General features: G+C 29.5%; 1 protein-coding gene across 1 annotated transcript; it reads left to right on the top strand.

Annotated features, from left to right (window-relative positions):
- Positions 1 to 521: 521 nt before the first annotated feature.
- Positions 522 to 9,950, top strand: LOC117933827 (probable NADH dehydrogenase [ubiquinone] 1 alpha subcomplex subunit 12). Its single transcript, XM_034855373.1, has 5 exons — positions 522 to 631; positions 2,100 to 2,126; positions 7,748 to 7,839; positions 9,377 to 9,486; positions 9,576 to 9,950. Exons 1-5 carry the CDS (start codon positions 543 to 545, stop codon positions 9,732 to 9,734), a joined length of 477 nt encoding a protein of 158 aa, XP_034711264.1. The 5' UTR covers positions 522 to 542; the 3' UTR covers positions 9,735 to 9,950.
- Positions 9,951 to 17,934: the final 7,984 nt, after the last annotated feature.

Genomic DNA, 17,934 nt, shown 5'->3' with positions numbered 1-17,934 from the left:
AGTATTATTAAAAATGAATTTTCTTAGAATAGAAAATAAATTGCTACCTTAAAAAATATATTTGCCAAATTTTTAATTAAAAATAAATTTGGTTCAAAAATAGTTGTTTTTAAGAACAAATTGGAAAAATTTTAATTTTGTTTGTAAAATATTTTAAGAAATAATTAAAAATATGGAATCTTAACCTTCCATATAAATTTACATTTCCTCCTTTGAAAATATGTGAAAAAAACTTTTTTTTTTTTTTCTATTTGAGTTCCCAATAGAATTTCTTCATAGAAAATAATTGTGAAATATTTTTAACTAGTGTTCTTAAAAACTATTGTGTAAGATATGCCTAAATAATTTATTTATTTATTTTTTATATCTTAGAAAATGCAAAATATAATAAAAATAAAACAATAAAAAAAATGGTAATCGTATTTATCCAGAAAAACGGCGTCGTTTCCAGTTTCGACACATCACAAGAAACGACACCGTTTCAAACGTCAGTTTAAAGGAGAAGGTCCAGAAACCCCCGAGACAGAGAAGAAGAGAGGGGAATGGCGTCGGTGCTGAAGAGCGCGTTGCAGGTGATCAGAGAGAGAGGCCTCGGAGGCTTCCGTAGAATGCTCCAGGAGGAAGGCTACTTGTAATTCCTCGAAGCCCTGTGTTTGCTTAACAAGAAAATCACGGAAAAGCTGAGAAAATTACTTTAATTTTTGGATGTTTTGCTTTCTATGGTTTAGGGGTTCTTATGGATGAGATATTTAAATAAAAACTGTTATATGTTCGGTTTACATTCAGAAAATTTTGTTATTTTCTCCCATTTTCTTGGTAACCAAACAAGGCAGAACGTGGAAGTAGTGTTCATTTTCGGAGAAGACCATGGGAAATTCAACAAATGAAATCTGAAAAATTTGGATCTCATGTTTATTTTCGTAGGTTCTCTCGTTTTTTCTGTAGCTCTCCGTTTGGTTCCTGGGAAAACCGAGGAAATCTGAAGCATCACCCTATTTATTTTTTTTATCAGGTTTTGGATCTTAGGTTTAATAAAGTTTTGGTTTATTGAAAATGGAGAACTCTAGTAAGATTATTATTCGCGGATGACATTCTGATTTTGAATAAGGGAAAACACAAAAAGGAATGAAATAGATTTTGAATATCATGTTTTATTTTCATATTTTCTCTCAATTTTTGTATTAGTTTCCGTTTGATTGCTGAGGAAAAGGAATTGTTTTTTGAATCTCTAGTTTTATGATAATTTGGTTTCTTGAAAATGGAGAACTCAGTCAAGTTTTTTTGTGGCGCAGTTGAGATTCCAATTTTAGTTTTTTTGTAGTTTTTGTTATATAGTGTTTGTTAGTTCAGAAAAGCATGGAAAATGCACAAGGATGAATGAAGAATTTGGATCTTGTATTTTGTCTCAGCAGGTTCTCTCATTTTTTTCCTATTGCTCTCTGCTTGGTTGCTGAGGAAACCCAGAATAGGAGAAAATTTATTGTTATTATTTTTCCTGTTTGGATCTTCTGTTTCACGTGGTTTCTGGTTCTTGAATGCAACGCTCTGCGAATTTGTTATATGCGCTTGACATTAAAAAATTATGTTTTCCACTTTTTCTTAGCGTCCAAAGTAGCTCATGAAATGTCAGCATGGTTATTGTATCTGAGTCTGACTATGCTAGGATGAACTGTAACCTCTTTTGATTTTTGTGTTATGGGTAGCTATCATGTTTTTCTGTCTGTTTTTGGTCTTCCTTCTCTTTGGCTACTGAAAAGACTGGGGGAAAAATGGAAAAAGAGAATATTTGCCTCATATGAGCTAAACTAGAGGTTGTATTAGATTAGGTTGGATGGAGGCCTCCTTTTTTAAATAATAATAATAATAATAATAATAATAATAATAATAATAATAATAATTATTATTATTATTATTATTATTATTATTATTATTATTATTTAAAATCCCAAATCATGTAAAATCTGAGGTGCAAAATTTTGTTTTCCCATGTTTCCTCAGATCCCAGAGAGTTTGCATTTGAATTGTAGTTTTTTGTCATCTTTTCTAACATTTGGATTGTACATATTGTTTATTTGATTGTTTTGCTTTTAATGTTACAGGAGGTGCCTTGCAGATGGAAACCTTCTGTAAGTAAATTCTTTACTCATACTCAGAAATGGTTTTTGTTAATTAATCTTTAAGCCAAGATACATCATATGTAAAGAAACTACTGATTTGGTGTGTTTTTGTTAATAAAATAGTGGTTTGGTGTGCTTTTTGAAAGAAATTAAAGAAGATAGACTTGTAGTCAATTAGAAAGACCCTCTTAGTGAATGAGAAACATGGTATCATGCATCCTTGAGTATGGTCACAATGGGACTTTTTCACCATATGGGCTGGGAGTATTTGGGAATTATATTACACAAAAGGTTGGGTCTCTCTTGCCATGCAACTTGTATGAGATAACCTTAATCTTGTGTTTGTGAGATACGATTATGTATGATAATGCTGTTTCTTGTCACCAGTATTTTTTGCAATTATTATCTGTCGTTATAAATTATCTTCTATTGGGTGGGAAGGGAGAAACTCCATTGGTGTTCTTCTTTGCTTTGAGGCAATACCAGGAACAAAAGTTAAATATGGCCAATGCTGATGATTTTGGTTGAAGGTTGGCAGTTCATTTTTTTTTGGATAGATAAAGAAAATGTATTAATGATAAAAGAAGGTATGTATGATGTATGCAGAGCAACCAAAAGGCCCAAAAAGGTAGCCGGAGACACAAAAACGAGCATATGTGCCCTGTATGGGGCATAAAAATGTATTAATGATAAAAGAAAGTATATACAATGTATACAAAGCAATCAAAAGACCCAAAAAAAGTAGCGTGGAGACATAAAAACCCAGCATACGCGTCCTATATAGAGTCTAACCAATTCACAAAATCTAACATTGACAAAAAACCGTCCCTGATATACAATTTAACCCAATCCCAATTCCCAAGAAAGGTTCAAAAAAGAATTTTTAATTGTTTGATCTAAGCTTTCACAATTATCGAAGATTCCTATTTCTCTCCCTCCATATGGTCCAAAACACACATAATGGAACAACATTCCAAGCCTTTTTTTTCCTAACAGAAGAACCACCCCAGCTTAAGAGATATCCCCTAACTGAAGAATGCATCACCCACTGTACACCAAACAAAGAAAAACCAACTGCCACAATTGCATGCTTTCGTGCAGTGAAGGAGAAAATGATCACTTGTTTATTCATCTTCTTTACACATGCAACATCTATTAGAAATCCTCCAATCCTTCCTTTTGAGCTGCTTTAGAGTTAAAATCCTAGCCTGTGTAGCTTCCCAAGCAAAAAAACTCTCATTGGGACCAAAGAATTTCAAAACTATATCATGAGGGAAAGACTCCACTCTCATACTAGCCAAATAGGAGTAGAAAGACTTAATTGAGAAATTACCATTCTTTGACCCCAACCACACCATAGTATACTTAGAGCCCGCCTTAATGCAGTGGTCATACAATCTCTCAAGAAATACATCCTTCTCCTCAAGCTCCGAGTCATGTAACTGTCTAACAAACATAGGGCCTTAGCTACCACCATCCTAGACTTCAATCACCCACGCATCTTTTAAAGATGATATAGAATAGAGATCCGAAAATGATTCCCTCAAAGGTGTGTCCCTGCACCACTTATCTATCCAGAATTTTACCCTATTGTAGGATCCAACCCTAAACCCTATTCTATCCTTGAGCGCCTCCCATCCACCTTTGATTATTTTCCATACATTCACACCATACCCCTTTGTCACTTTTTTAGTGCACCACACCTTTTTCACCTGCCTGTACTTTCCTACAGTTACCTGTTTCTAAAGGGGGTTCCTTTCACTCACAAATCCAGGACCATTTTCCCAAATAGAGTCTTATTAAGGATGGTAAGTTTTTGATGCCCAAACCCTTTTTTTGTTTTTCCATGCAACAAATAGAGCAGTTCAGCAAATGAAGCTTGTAAGTGAAAGCCTTCCCTCCCCAAAGAAAATCCCTCTGAATCTTTTTTGGTCTCACAACTACCCTCTTTGGGATTGGAAAGAAAGAACATAAAATAAATTGGTAAACTAGATAAAGTGTTCTTTATCAAAGTCTGTCTTCCATTTTTTGAAAGATTTTGTCTCTTCCACAAAGCAAGCCTTTTCTGAAAATGTTCTTCCACTCCTTCCCTAACCCTATAGGACTTGTGAGGGGCTCCCAAAAGCAGGCCTAAATAGGTGGTAGGAAGAGAACCCACCTCACAACCTAAAATCTCAGCAAGCTCCTCTAAGTTAGAGACATCTTCAACAAGGATCAACTCACTTTTCTCTAGGTTGATCTTTAGCCCTGATATCACTTCAAACCACGTAAAGATCCAGCTCATGTACTCTAAATCCTCCTTGCTAGCATCACAAAGAATGAGTGTGTTATCTGCAAATAACAAGTGGGAGACCTCTACCCCCAAACCATTTCTACCCCTTTCTAAAAAGCCATTAATAAAACTCCCTTCTTTTGCCTTGAGCATAATGCGAGAGAGAGTCTCCTTGTCTTAACCCCTTGGAGCTTTGGAAGAAACCTGATGGGGATCCATTTACCAAGACTGAGAAGCGTGTTGTAGAGATACACCATTTAATCCAATTAATATACTTGGATCCATATCCCATTTTCTCCAACTGAGAAGGACAAAACTCCAATCAACATGGTTTCTAACTTTGTGATGTAAAATTGGTATCCTGGATTGCTGCTGGTTTCTTCTTTAAGGTGAGGATGGATTGGGATTCAGGACTCTGGAAGATGGAGAGGATGTTAAGTGACTTGAAAAGGTTGACATTGATTTGAAGTACCCTGGATAATTTTCCAACTTCTTCTTCTTCTTCTTTTTCTTCACTTTTTTTTTTTTTTTTGACATTTGTTTTAAAATACCAGCTTTTGTTGCTTTAGAGTTTGGACCTACAACTGCCGTTTCTCTAGGCAGGGACTAGGAAGCTGAAAAGCATCATTTTTATTATTACGAGTTTAGGAGCTATATTTGTTCTCACAAAGAAGTTGAGTGTCTCTGGACCTTGCTCTTATGATTTACCAATCAGGCCATTGTGAGTAAATGGTGTTGAAGCTTTTCAACAAATGGAGATGGTTTGCTGAAAGAGTTGGTGGCTGAGGAGTATATTGGTGGTTCAATGAGGTTTGGGGTAGTTATGGTGTTGTACTATGGATGGCTATTATTTAAGAGCCAAGCTTTCAAAAAGGATTGGTTTTTTAGTGTGGGATGCAAGGCTGATTTTTGGTAGGATGCTTCGTTCAGGAGCATCCCTCTTACAGTAGAATATCTAGAGTTCTTTGATATTATGGTAATCAAGGGGCTGGGATCTGGGTTTATATAGTTGGTTAGAGAGGTCATGTTCTGAAATCCCACATTTATTTTGACTTCTAACGACTGGGAGTTGACAATAATGACGGGGATGCAATAATGTTGAAGAAAGGCCAACTGGTTTATTTTTCTAGGTGAGCCCTTCTTTCAGCTGTATGTCATCTAAAGTTGAATACAATTTATGGTGAAGAATGTTGTGTTGTTTTGATCCTTCAAAGGTACTAATTTTGTTCGGAAGCTGTGGGGAAAATTTTTTTGAGGCTGTTTCTAAAAGCTGTGGGGGTTCGGGACTGTTATTTATTTATTTATGTTTCCCTTAGGGTTTTGGAATGCTTTTTCTGTCTCCATTCATGAAGGATGCCTTATTCTTTGGCTTTATTCATATTTTGATTTCTGTTAGGGCCTATGATACAAAAAAGACATATTTTTGTTATTAGATTTTCTGTTTCTGGAGAGAAGGAAAACGGTTATGACAATATATAAGAATTGGGTGATATCAGTTCCATGTAGCACCTGTACTTTTGTTGTTGGAGTTTTAACTTTTCCCTTTCTGGGTTTGTTTGATTATGCTGAGATTAGTGAAGGAGCTTTGTCAATGGTGGATTTATGTGGTCCTCCCTCCTCTTTTGATCTCATTAGATTCATTTCAAGTGATACCTGATGCCCAATGGAATACACAATTTCCTTGAGGCACAAAAGGACTCTAATCTAATAGAGTAAGTATATTGGCAATAAAGTGCAAATCTGTATATCACAGAAAAATGGAAAAATGCAAAAAGTTGCTACCAGAATCATAGAGACTGCAGAAGCCTCTACTATCACTGGATTGTTGGAGTCGATAGTTTTATTGATTTGTTGATTCAGATGTGACAATTTTTAGGTATAATTTGTATTTGGGCCTTTTTGGTTTGGTTTTGATTTGGGTTGAAGAGCCTATGGGCAGTTAGGCTTTTGTAGATGAGGGATCGGGCTTGGCTTAATAAGATAAGCTTTAAGTTTACCATTTAGGCTGTGCTACGCCAACTGAGATGAGAACCTGAATTAAAGGGCTAGGAGATGGTGAAGTGCATTTGACTCTCAATTTGGATTTCCATTAAATGCCACTAATTAAGTTTAATTACTTTAATAAAATCCTGAACTCACTAAATTACCCATTAAAGAAATATGAAAAGAATGTTTATATTTCCTTCATTCAGAAATTGGAGAAAGCAAACATTCTTCTAGAAATTATATCTCTATTAACAAAAAAGTTGTAACATGATTGCAAGCAAGCAATTTATCAAATAACCAGGAAAAGGACGTATGACTATATATGCTACTGAATGTCCTGGGACACACTAGAGACTCTCCAAATAGTTGGTTCTCTCCTAAAGTGGAAACCTACAGTTATAGTTTCCAATTTGTATTTAATGAACTAAAAGGGACAATGCACTAAAGCATCGTGAATACTACAGAGCCGTGTTCTTTCCAGCCCCAAGAGGGACCAGAAGAACTCTCATTTGGCATTTCTGGCTTGTCATGGTGCCTGCTTTCTTCAACACATAATAGTAGGCTGTCTGAGCTTTTCATAATCCCTGAATTTGTTGATGCATTTGAGATCTTCTTTGTTTTCTTTGCATTGTTTGAGAAGAAGCTTTCATTTGTTTTCTTATTCTCATTCTTCCTTTTCACATGCTCGACAAAGTTAGGCTGGTTAGAATGAAAATCCAGAATGCTCCACATAAAGGTGGAGCTCAGGTAATGATGGAGGATACCGTTTAAGGGTATTACTTAATAAACTGTGTAGTCATCTACATTACCAAGCTCTTCCCATCAGTACATAGGGATAAAAGTAATTTGAGACACCTGTAATTAAATATATGGCTAAATACAATCACTTAAACTTAGATAAACTAGCAAAGGAAAGCAAGCTGGTGCCTGCAAGTTAAGCATGCCCAACAGAGGAAATTGATGCATCAGTTCTGGGTTGAATGTTCCATCTTCATATGTATGCAGGGCTGGCTCTGCTCTCTTCTCACTATTTGTATGAAAAAGAAGACATACATACACCATATGATTGCTGTCTGAGCTGGAAAGTAGGGGTCTTATTATTCATACAATGCATTAAACGTGACAAATGTTTTAGTGTCCAAATTGGTGTTTTGATGCATATGTCACCATGTTTTGCATGTCCTCTCTCTCTCTTTTCATATGAAGAATGAGCCTCGATATGAAGAATGTGAAGGGAATTTATAAGTCTGTCTTAGTTTCTTTACATGGTTGTGTTTTTCTTCCTTTTTGTGCTCTATTTCAAAGCATTTTTTTTTTTCTAATTTGACATGAATGGTTATCTTTGCATCTCTGAGTATCTTTCATGGTTCAGGCAAACCAAAATCCATAATATAGGAGCTACATTGGTGGGTGTAGATAAATTTGGTAACAAATATTATCAGAAACTCGGAGACACTCAAAATGGTTAGTTTTTATCTCTCTTTTCATCTTATGTACTATCAATATCAAATGGAAATGGCAAAAACTAGGATGTTCCTCTAATGACTTACAATTTCCTCTCTTTTCTTCATCTAGCCATATGGAACTGCTTTATTGGATGCTAATCTTTTTGATGGCCAACCATATCTATTGGGTTGTTGCTTCGTATGTGAAATATTTTCATTTTCTTGCCTCCAAATCTTTATTCAGGAACTTTTGTTTCCAGTCACCCTTTTCTTGAATATTTTAATGAATTTAAGAAGAAAATCTCTTTTTATGATCTGACAATTTATTATGGTGCATTTGGTTGTGTTATGAATATGGAATTCTTCCATCCTATTTTTCTGTAGTATATGAAAACACTAATTCATACTCTTGAATAATGCATGACATGATATGACAGTATCCTGGAATTGACTTTTGATGCATGTGACCAAATAGACAGTTTAACTGAGTTTAATAGCTACGAGGAACACAATGGATTATTTCATTTTTATTGGCTGTCCAAATGCCCTAACTCTATCTTTGTCTGAAGAAATGAAGTGCATGCTTAATTTTTGTGGAAGCCACCATCACTTCTCTGGTGTGAAGGGAGGGGCATGTGGGTTGGTATTCTTTTCTAGGAAGAGCATTTAGATTCTGAAAATGCAAGTTAACCTAACTTGGTGGGCTTGTTATTTCAATAACATAGGCAAAAGATACCGATCTAGGGAATTCCGTTGCTCTGATTTTAGGATCACAAGCAAATTGAAGTAATTGATGCTTCTGAATTAAATTGATTCAAGAAAATCACTAATTTCTCGCATTAGAGAATGAGTTATACATTAATCTTTTGTCTTGACAGGTAGGGGTTTCATATTATTCACCACTTAATTATATTTTCTTTCCATAACAACCTTATGATAATTTGCACCTTACCAAGCTACCATAGTGTTCAGGTACACTTCTTTTGTTCCTTTTTGTGTGTGTGAGACAACGCAAATGAAAACCATTGCTTCAGTTGGTTGAAACAATACAACCATCCATCATATCCTTACCCATTCAATTTCCAACTCTAACATTGGTTTTCTGCCATATCTGCTTATGTTCACACTCCTAGGAAGAGTTGTTGCAATCTTTAAGACCTAAAATGTAAATAGAATCAATGGTAAGGAAATTCTAGTTGCTTAGATTAATTGCAAGGATTGTGAATGGCTTGTTTACAATACTCAGCAGCTTGATCGAGTAAAGTTTCCAAAATTTCAGAATCTCCCTGGTGAATGGCCACTCCCCAGTCAGAATAGGTGGTTGCTTCCCTTATATCTGTACTTGAGAGTTCCCTAGCTCATACGGCTCAGCAGTCAATTATTTTGGTGTCCCCTTTTAATCTACCATATCTAATCGAATGAGATTTCTCATAGACATATCCATTTACTTTCTTGGGTTAACCAAAAGAGGTTAATTACATGAGTTTCAAACTTGAATTTTGATTCTATTGCATCACGTAGTTACACAGGTAATGTCTTCTTGTGGGATTTTGTAGGAAGACATAGGTGGGTTGAATATGCACAAAAGAGCCGCTACAACGCTTCCCAGGTGCCAGCAGAATGGCATGGTTGGCTCCATTTCATAACCGATCACACAGGAGATGAGGTGAGAATCCATTTTCCCCAATTTATGCAAAAGCTATAATTTGATGAGAAATGTTGAGTTGAAAAAGTGGAAAATGTATCTATTGCCAGCTTCTGATGCTGAAGCCGAAGAGATATGGTGTCGAACACCGGGAAAATTTCTCTGGTGAAGGTGAAGATTTAATCTATCATTCCAAGGGACACGCTCTCAATCGCGGGCAGAGAGACTGGACCAGGTACCAACCCTGGCAACCCACCACCAAGACCTAATTTTTTTCCTTAAAACACAAACTCGCCAAAAAACTTGCATGTCATTTGGATATTGTTGTCCTTTTGCTTGAATAAATTGTCTTGCATTCAGCTTGAACCTTGTCTGGTCTTTGCATATGTTCACTCTGGAAAACAATGAACCATCAACCTTGTATTCTGATCAATGGAACCTTTTTTGGGAAACTCAGAAATATTTGTGCTTCATGTTTTTTGTTCTCTTTCATTTGTCTTGTTTGAGTTCAAGCCTCTCTACATATTTAAGGGCTTGTTTGGCAACATTTTTTAAAAACAGTTATCAAAAAGGAGTTTCTGATAATAGTGTTTGAAAACAGTTTTAAATTGTTCTTAGAAACAAAATTATGTCGGGGAAATCCAAATGTGAAAAATGGTCTTTTGACTTATTATTCATGAAGATAATGTAAGTGGTTCTCAATTCATTTAGGCTATATTCGAAAAATTTGAGGAAAAATGTAAGAGAAAGAAAATAGAGAGAAAAATTAGAAGAAAAGAAAAAGTGAAGAAAAATAAAAAATAGAATTAAATTCGATAAATTATTTTTATTTATTATTAGAAACTTATTTTATTTATTTCAGCTCATTAGTCTAAAGATTAAATAATTTAAAAATATTTTAACTAATTTTAATTATATTTAATTTTTTTTGGGATTTTTTATAGGACAACTAAACATTAAAAAATCATTTTTTTTAAACATTTTTTTTCCTTTCCTTATTACGGTACACTCATGGAGATAAAATAGGAATCAAAGTTTATAAAATATAAAATTTTAAACAATTATTTAAAAACAATTAGTATTTCATGCATTTTTAAGTCAAGTATTATATTTGATAATTCAAGTACTACATTTTAATAGTAATACTATCTTTAACCATCTTAAGTATTATATTTGATTGATGAGTACATGAAATTTGAATTGTTTTTTAGAGTTTTTCTCCTTTTGTAATTATTTTTACGGGAATGCATGCAAACACACTTTTTCCATTATAAACCTACTCCTAAAGAATATACTTTTATTGATACAATGATAATATAAATTTTATATTATGGTTGTGTTTGATTGATCCCTAGAAAGTACTAGGGAAATAAAAAAAAATATTAAGAAAAATGATTTTCTTATATTTAGTTTTGTTATGAAAAATAAGAAAGAAAATTAAATATAATTAAAATAATTTAAAAAAATTTACATTTTAAAATTAGTTAATCTTTATATAAAAAAAGGTAAATAAATTTGAAGTTATATAATTTAAATAATTTATGGAATTAAAATTTATTTTTTATTTATTTCTATTTTCTTTTTCTTATATTTTCCTTTAAACTTTTCGAGAATCAAATATAGCTCGTATAAAATAATACTTTACAATTTGGATTTAATATGTTGGTATTTATCATACTTGCTCATGGACCTCAATAAAGGATATGACATTTTTTTAACCCAATTTCTTTGTGAGGTATGTTCCCACCCGAAGAGAATACTTATAATCAATTGTTGTAGTACACGATTCTTTGACTGGGACCTATCAATATCACATAGCAATAATTGAGGACAATGTTGAATCTTTCCTTATGAGAAGACTTACCATATAGTACAACACCTAACCATCCCTAAATTTCTAGTTGTAAGCTATACTTCAAAGCAATTTTCTAAAAATTTTGTTGTATTTTTTTTTTCTTAAAAGCTTATTTTCCAGTTAATTTTCATGTTCATAATATAATTCTTAAATAATTTTTATAAAAAGAAAAACATGATAAAATAAATGGGTGGTTTCTTTATAGAGCAAAAAATTTAATAATTGTGTATATTTCATACTCTTTTATCACGTCTCTAAATTTATTTAAAAGCCAAGTAACGTAAAATCACTTAGGGTATATTTTCTTTAATATTTTTACTACATTCATACCAATTTAATTTCAAAGTAGGAAAAACAAACAAAATGTAACAAAAGCCAAAACAAAAAAAAAAACAAAAATAGTCATTAAAAGAAGACATAACAAAACAACCTTTTGCTATTATACTAAAAAAACATTGACTATGTAGGTTTTATTTTTCACCTTTTATATCTGTTTGAATACACTTTGAATAATATATAAGACTTTAAATTTATTTTTTATTTATTTTGTTTTTCTTTTTATTTTTTTATTTTTACAATTTTCCTTAAATTTTTTAGGAACCAAACATGGCTTAATAATCTTTTCAAAAATATTTGTAATGAAAGTGTTATTGACAAAAATAGTAATACTAAATACAATTCTATCAAAACCATGCAAATAAGCTTTAAATTAAAAAGGTGCTTTGAAAGTATTTTTATAATAAGATACATAGTTTTTTAAAAAACAGAAGTGATGCTTAGAAAAAATCATTTATGGACTACTAGTTCAACTAATTTTTTGAAAATTTTTCTTATATATAAATCCATGTTTTGAAACTGTTTTCAAAAATAGTTTTATGTTCTAAAAAAAAGAATATATATATATATATTTGACAATCGAACAACTGTTTTTCATTTTTTATTCTTAAAAATAGGAAACATGGGATCTATTTAGCAATTGTTCTTTGTTCTTCATAACAAAGAAAACAATAGAATATATTTGACTATTTTTTATTTTCTATTATTAAGAATAAAAAATAAAGTATTTTTAGAACACACCTTTTAATTGTCTTTAATTGTTTTCACTTATTTTTCTTAGGATGATTTTAAAAAATAATTATACCAACACATAAAATGATTAAAAATAAAGCATAAATATAAAAACTATTTACAATATATTTTAAAAAAGAGAGACACTAAAATTAGGTTAGAAAACATTTTAAATTCTCAAATAGATTTTTGTTCTATAAAACATTAGATTTCAAAACTGTTTTCGAAAACAGTTACTAAATAGGGCATGATTTTTTTCGTCTTTTAATTATTTTCAATTGTTTTCTAAAAGTTATTTTAAAAAATAATTATATAAACATAGAGAATAATTAAAAATAAAACATCACATATAAAAAATATTGTTAAAACATATTTCAAACCATTAAAAACATATTAAAAATGTTATCTAAACCATTGCACACAAGCAAAAAATAAAGAAAAATACAAAAATTTTAATATGGTTTAACGATCAATATGATTCCTACGTTCATAAAATACATTAATAATTAATAATGCAGTAATCAAAAGAAAATAATGATTGTAATGATAAAGTTTTAAAAAAACTCTTCTTAATTACGACCATAAAATTGATTTAGGTTTCATAATTTAATAAAAAATATTTCATATGTTTAAACAAAATATGTTCTAAAAAATGTTAGAGAATGAATTTTAAAAAATTATTTTTGAAAACAGTTAACAAATTTACCCTTAATATTTTTTCCTTTTTTATTTATAAGAAAAGCGCTTAAAAGTGTGATTTTGAGCAGGAAAGGGTGATCAATAAACCAATTAATTTTTACAAGTTAAGGAATACGTAAATTGAATGGTTTAAACTTAAAAAAAAAAAAAAAATAATGGCAGGAAATGGGACCACTTAATCGATAAGCCAAAAGCCAAAAGCCAAAAGTAGTGCTTCCAACTTCTGAAAAGCACTTTTCTGTCATTCAATTATCCAATTTGTTTGGTCCTATGACCTACCGACAGGTGACAGGATCAGCAGAGGTTGAAACAAAGTGAAGTAAAAAGGTGAAATCATAAATAAAATCACATACTTCCATAATTTTTCAAATCACAATGTCTCCACCCATACATTTTTGTTATTTTTTTTTTCATTAAAAAATAAATTATCTTCTCAAAATAACCCCAATCTATCATATATTTGTCTTTTTATTTTTATTTTGAAAAAATAAATAAATTTGAAAGCACATATAGATAAATCGATTTTATCTTTATCCATTTAAAAATATTTTAACATATGCCAATTTTTTCATAAGTCAAATAATTATTTCGTGAAATACCATTTTCACTTGATAATATTAAATAGAATTATAAATATATTATAAATTTTTTTATTATATAATATGAGATACAAAATATTTTAGAAAACTTCTTCGAGATCCACAAGTAATAAATAAAATCTTTCTAATTCCTCAATTAATAGTGATTTTATATCCAGTCTTCTCATATATAAAGTATAAAATTAAATAAAATTTTTGATTGTTGACATTAACAATAAAATAAGAAATTTTAAACAATAAAAATACAATTAAAAATAAAATACTTAAAAATTAAAAAAAAAAACTTAAAAATTTTAGAAAAATAAAATATTGACTCTCATTATATTTCCAACTCTTTCCCATTTTCTACTAATGTGCTTTAATGAAGTGAAAGTTAATATTTTATTTTTATATTTTTAGCCTTCAAGTTTTCTTAGTTTTAATTGTATTTTTAATTTTGTAATATTTATTATTTTATTGATCTCAAATTAATTCTCACCCTAAAAAAAAAATTATCAATTGATGTTATTAACCTGACAAGTAAGGGTTATTTTAGAAAATAATTGTTTTAACTTATAATTTATGAAAAAGTATATATATTTTAAAATATTTTTAAACAGATGATATAAAAATATTTTCTTTACTTGAAAAATGAATATCCAAATAGGATATTTATTTACTTATTTTTAACCATGTTATAAAAGAAGATGATTCAACCACTTTAGCAATTACCTGAAGTTTTTGGCTCAACAAACCCTAATTAGGTCAAGTTTTAATTTTAAGATTGCTCTTAACTTTTAGGTCAACAAATTTATCTTAATTAAATTCAACATAAGGGCCCACTAATCTAAACTCTTAAGACATATTAAAGAATCCTAGTTGGGTCAAATTTTGTAGGTTGGTTTTTTTTTTTTTTTTCTCTTTCTTCTTTTGTGATTTTCTTGGGAACCAAACAACATGATGGAGATTGGGTACTGGTAGAATGGTAAGTAACAAATGACAACCCCCATGTGGTGCCACTATTTCACATGAGTTAGACACAACATACAAGTCATTGAAGGATTCTTATTCAACAATTATTATAGAATAGACCTTTAGTACTGTGTACAACCACATGTGAAGTGGACATTGTTGGTTGAATTGCAACCATACCTACATTGGGAATGATTGAATTTTATTTTTATTTTTATTTTTATTTTTTTAACATTGGGAATGATTGAATTTTATTTTTATTTTTTTAACATATACACACGCGCTATATTTGGTTTTTGACAAATTTGAGAAAAAATAACAAAAATAAAATAAAATAAAATAAAAAATAGATTTAAAGTCAATAAATTATTTTTATATATTACTTTATACTTTTTTCATATATTTAAATATTTTACATAAAAATTAAATAATTTTAATTATATGTGACTTTTCATTTTTATATATTTTTTTATATTATGATCATACTCTTTTATATATATATATATATATATATATATATATATATATATATATATATATATATATATATATATATCATAATATCATTTTTCAAGTAGTTATCACATTACAATATTTTTGATTTATTTTCTATGTTTTTATTTATTTTTTCAAAAACACCATATTAGTTTTCAAAGTCCTATTTTTTTTTAAGCTACCATTACAACTTGCTTGCCTCCAATGTCTTCTCTTCTCATGGTACAAGTCCACTCCATCCTTTGTCGAATGTCATTTCTAATAATCACTTATCTAATAGTTATAAGTTTCATGTATCTATTGACTCTAAAGTGGAACCCGAAATTTTCTATCAAGCTATTAAAATTCTAGAATAAAAAGAAGCAATAACCATAGAAATGGAGGCTCTTGAGAACCCGAGATTTCTAATTACCAAATTTTTGTTCGAAGTAGTAGAATAAAAATTTTAAAATATTCAAATTTCAACGTTTAAACCTACATATCAATTGAAGTATTATTGTCCAAACGATTTTAAACTTAAACAATAGCTAACAATAATCAAATTCTAATATTTAAACAAAGTCCCAAAAATAGAGTTTAAACAAATATCCTAAGAAAGTCAAATTTTCATTTTAATCATCACTCATTGTCTGAACTGAGAGTATCTGAAAAATTATCAATAAAAGGGATGAACTTAAAGTGCAATAAGGAACACTAATACAGTTTTATGTGGATCAAATAGTCTCAATCATGCTTGCAAATATGAGATATATTGTATAATCATTTTCATAAAAAACGTTTGAGTTCAAATATGTTAATACATTTTAGTCTGTTCAACCAAACATTTTCATATATATCAAAACCATTTCACATCAAATTCAAATCAAATACATTTAAAATATTTTCACTATATTTATTAAATAACAAATGATATCCAATTAAGTGGGACTTTACAAATGAGTAGCTAACATTAAATTTATTCTTTTTAAGGTGGACGAAACCAAAAACTATTAATATTAGTAAGTAGTAACCTCTAACCAAACCCTTAGAGGTTGGAATCTAAATCAATTACATTCCCTATCACAAATATGTTAAGGTTAATTATTATATCCTAGTAACAAGGACTAAAAGGTCAACTATTATATCCCGCTGACAATAGCCAAATAAATCAGAATCAAATTCTTATTTATTTATTCAAACTTACAAAAGTATAATCTTCCTATATGTTCTGTTCTAAACAAAATAAAAGTTCTAATCTATTTTTCATACAAAAATATATTTGATTCATGTGTAAAAACAAAAATAACATTTACACTTTTCAAATAATATATATATAAAAAATTATTTTATTTTATAAAGTTAATATTAATTTTCCTTTATCTCAAAAGAGGTTTTTGAAAACCTTAAACAAAAATAATAATGAAGAATCAACTTTTCACCTAATATAACATTAAAAAAATATCTCTAATTATCTTAACTAATTTAATTAGTAAGTTCCTTATTTAAATAAAATTAATAAATTCCTTATGTATATAAAAACTCTTTTTTTTTTTCTATTTGTTTATATATATATATATATATATATAGATATATATTAATTATTAACTTAACATCTGTCATTATCATTATGGAATCCCAACAACTACTTCATGTTATATATCCGGAGGCACTCTAGAATTTTCCATTATATATATATTATCCTTTCTCTCATTCCAACAAACCAAGATTCCCTCAATTATTTTTCTATAACTTATTAATTATAAAATGACATTTCTACCCTTATCCAAAGAAATTTAATTTTTTTTTTACTACTTTACCTCCAAAATTAATTTGAGTGTTATACCGTGTTTCTTAAAAAAAAAAAAAAAAAAACATTACAAGTGATTTTCCTTTTTAAAAACACTTTATGAGTTAAAAGTATTTTCTAAAAATCATCGTAAAACGAACTCATAGTTATTTCATCTAAAATTATCATAATAATGAAAACAAAAATCGATATAAGGTTGGACATAGTTGGATTTAAGTCCGTTTTCATTTTAATTAAATTGGAAACATCCATTCAATTGATTGATTTGATTTATGACAAAGTTAGGCTTGTAACTATGCATTTCTCTAAAAAAATCCAAATGTTTAATCTTATAACCATCTATTCATTACTTCTTAAATATGTACATAATCCATAAATTGAATTGAAATTGATGTGATATTTTTGGGTTTGTAGGTTTGCTTGTCTTTTTGCAGGGTTTTGATTAAAATAAAATAAAAAATATGACACTTCCGAAAAATATTTTTAAACTATTTCTAAACCTATCTCATATTAATAGAAATTTATCTTTTGAAAAGATAACTTTAATTTAATAATTGAATTTTGAAATTGTGTTTGGAGAAAACAATTTTAAATTTACTTTAAAGTCATTTTTTTTTGTAAACAATTTCAATATTTAAAATTTAAGTGGTATTTGTTTTTTGATTAAATAGAAAAAATTAAAATATCTGTTGATATTAATCCGATATAAATAAACTAAACTTATTGATAACAAATTTATTTTAATTATAATGGTTGATATAATAAATTATTTTTAACTAAACCAAAAAAGTCAAAAAAATTATTTACTTTTAACTAAATAACTATATTAACTTTTTCTATTCACCCTAAAAAAACAAATAAAGATTTAAAAATATTTTTTAAACCATCATATTGTCAAAAGTAGGATCCAGTACCATCCAAATGTATTTTTTTTTCCATAAAATTTGAAAAAGGTAATACCAATATGGTGGCACAGGTTCATACTTTAGTCTAAATTTCATGAAGGACTTTAGAAA

This window comes from Vitis riparia, chromosome 16, assembly GCF_004353265.1.
Source record: "Vitis riparia cultivar Riparia Gloire de Montpellier isolate 1030 chromosome 16, EGFV_Vit.rip_1.0, whole genome shotgun sequence".
In the NCBI taxonomy this organism is placed as follows: domain Eukaryota; kingdom Viridiplantae; phylum Streptophyta; class Magnoliopsida; order Vitales; family Vitaceae; genus Vitis; species Vitis riparia.
This window is presented reverse-complemented; position numbering and strand designations above follow the sequence as displayed.

Excerpts from the sequence above, each read along its gene's own strand:
- LOC117933827 (XM_034855373.1), top strand. The coding sequence starts at position 543 with ATGGCGTCGGTGCTGAAGAGCGCGTTGCAGGTGATCAGAGAGAGAGGC. Across the intron at positions 632-2,099 it reads CTCCAGGAGGAAGGCTACTT|GAGGTGCCTTGCAGATGGAA; the intron begins GTAATTCCTCGA and ends TTAATGTTACAG. Across the intron at positions 2,127-7,747 it reads CTTGCAGATGGAAACCTTCT|GCAAACCAAAATCCATAATA; the intron begins GTAAGTAAATTC and ends TTCATGGTTCAG.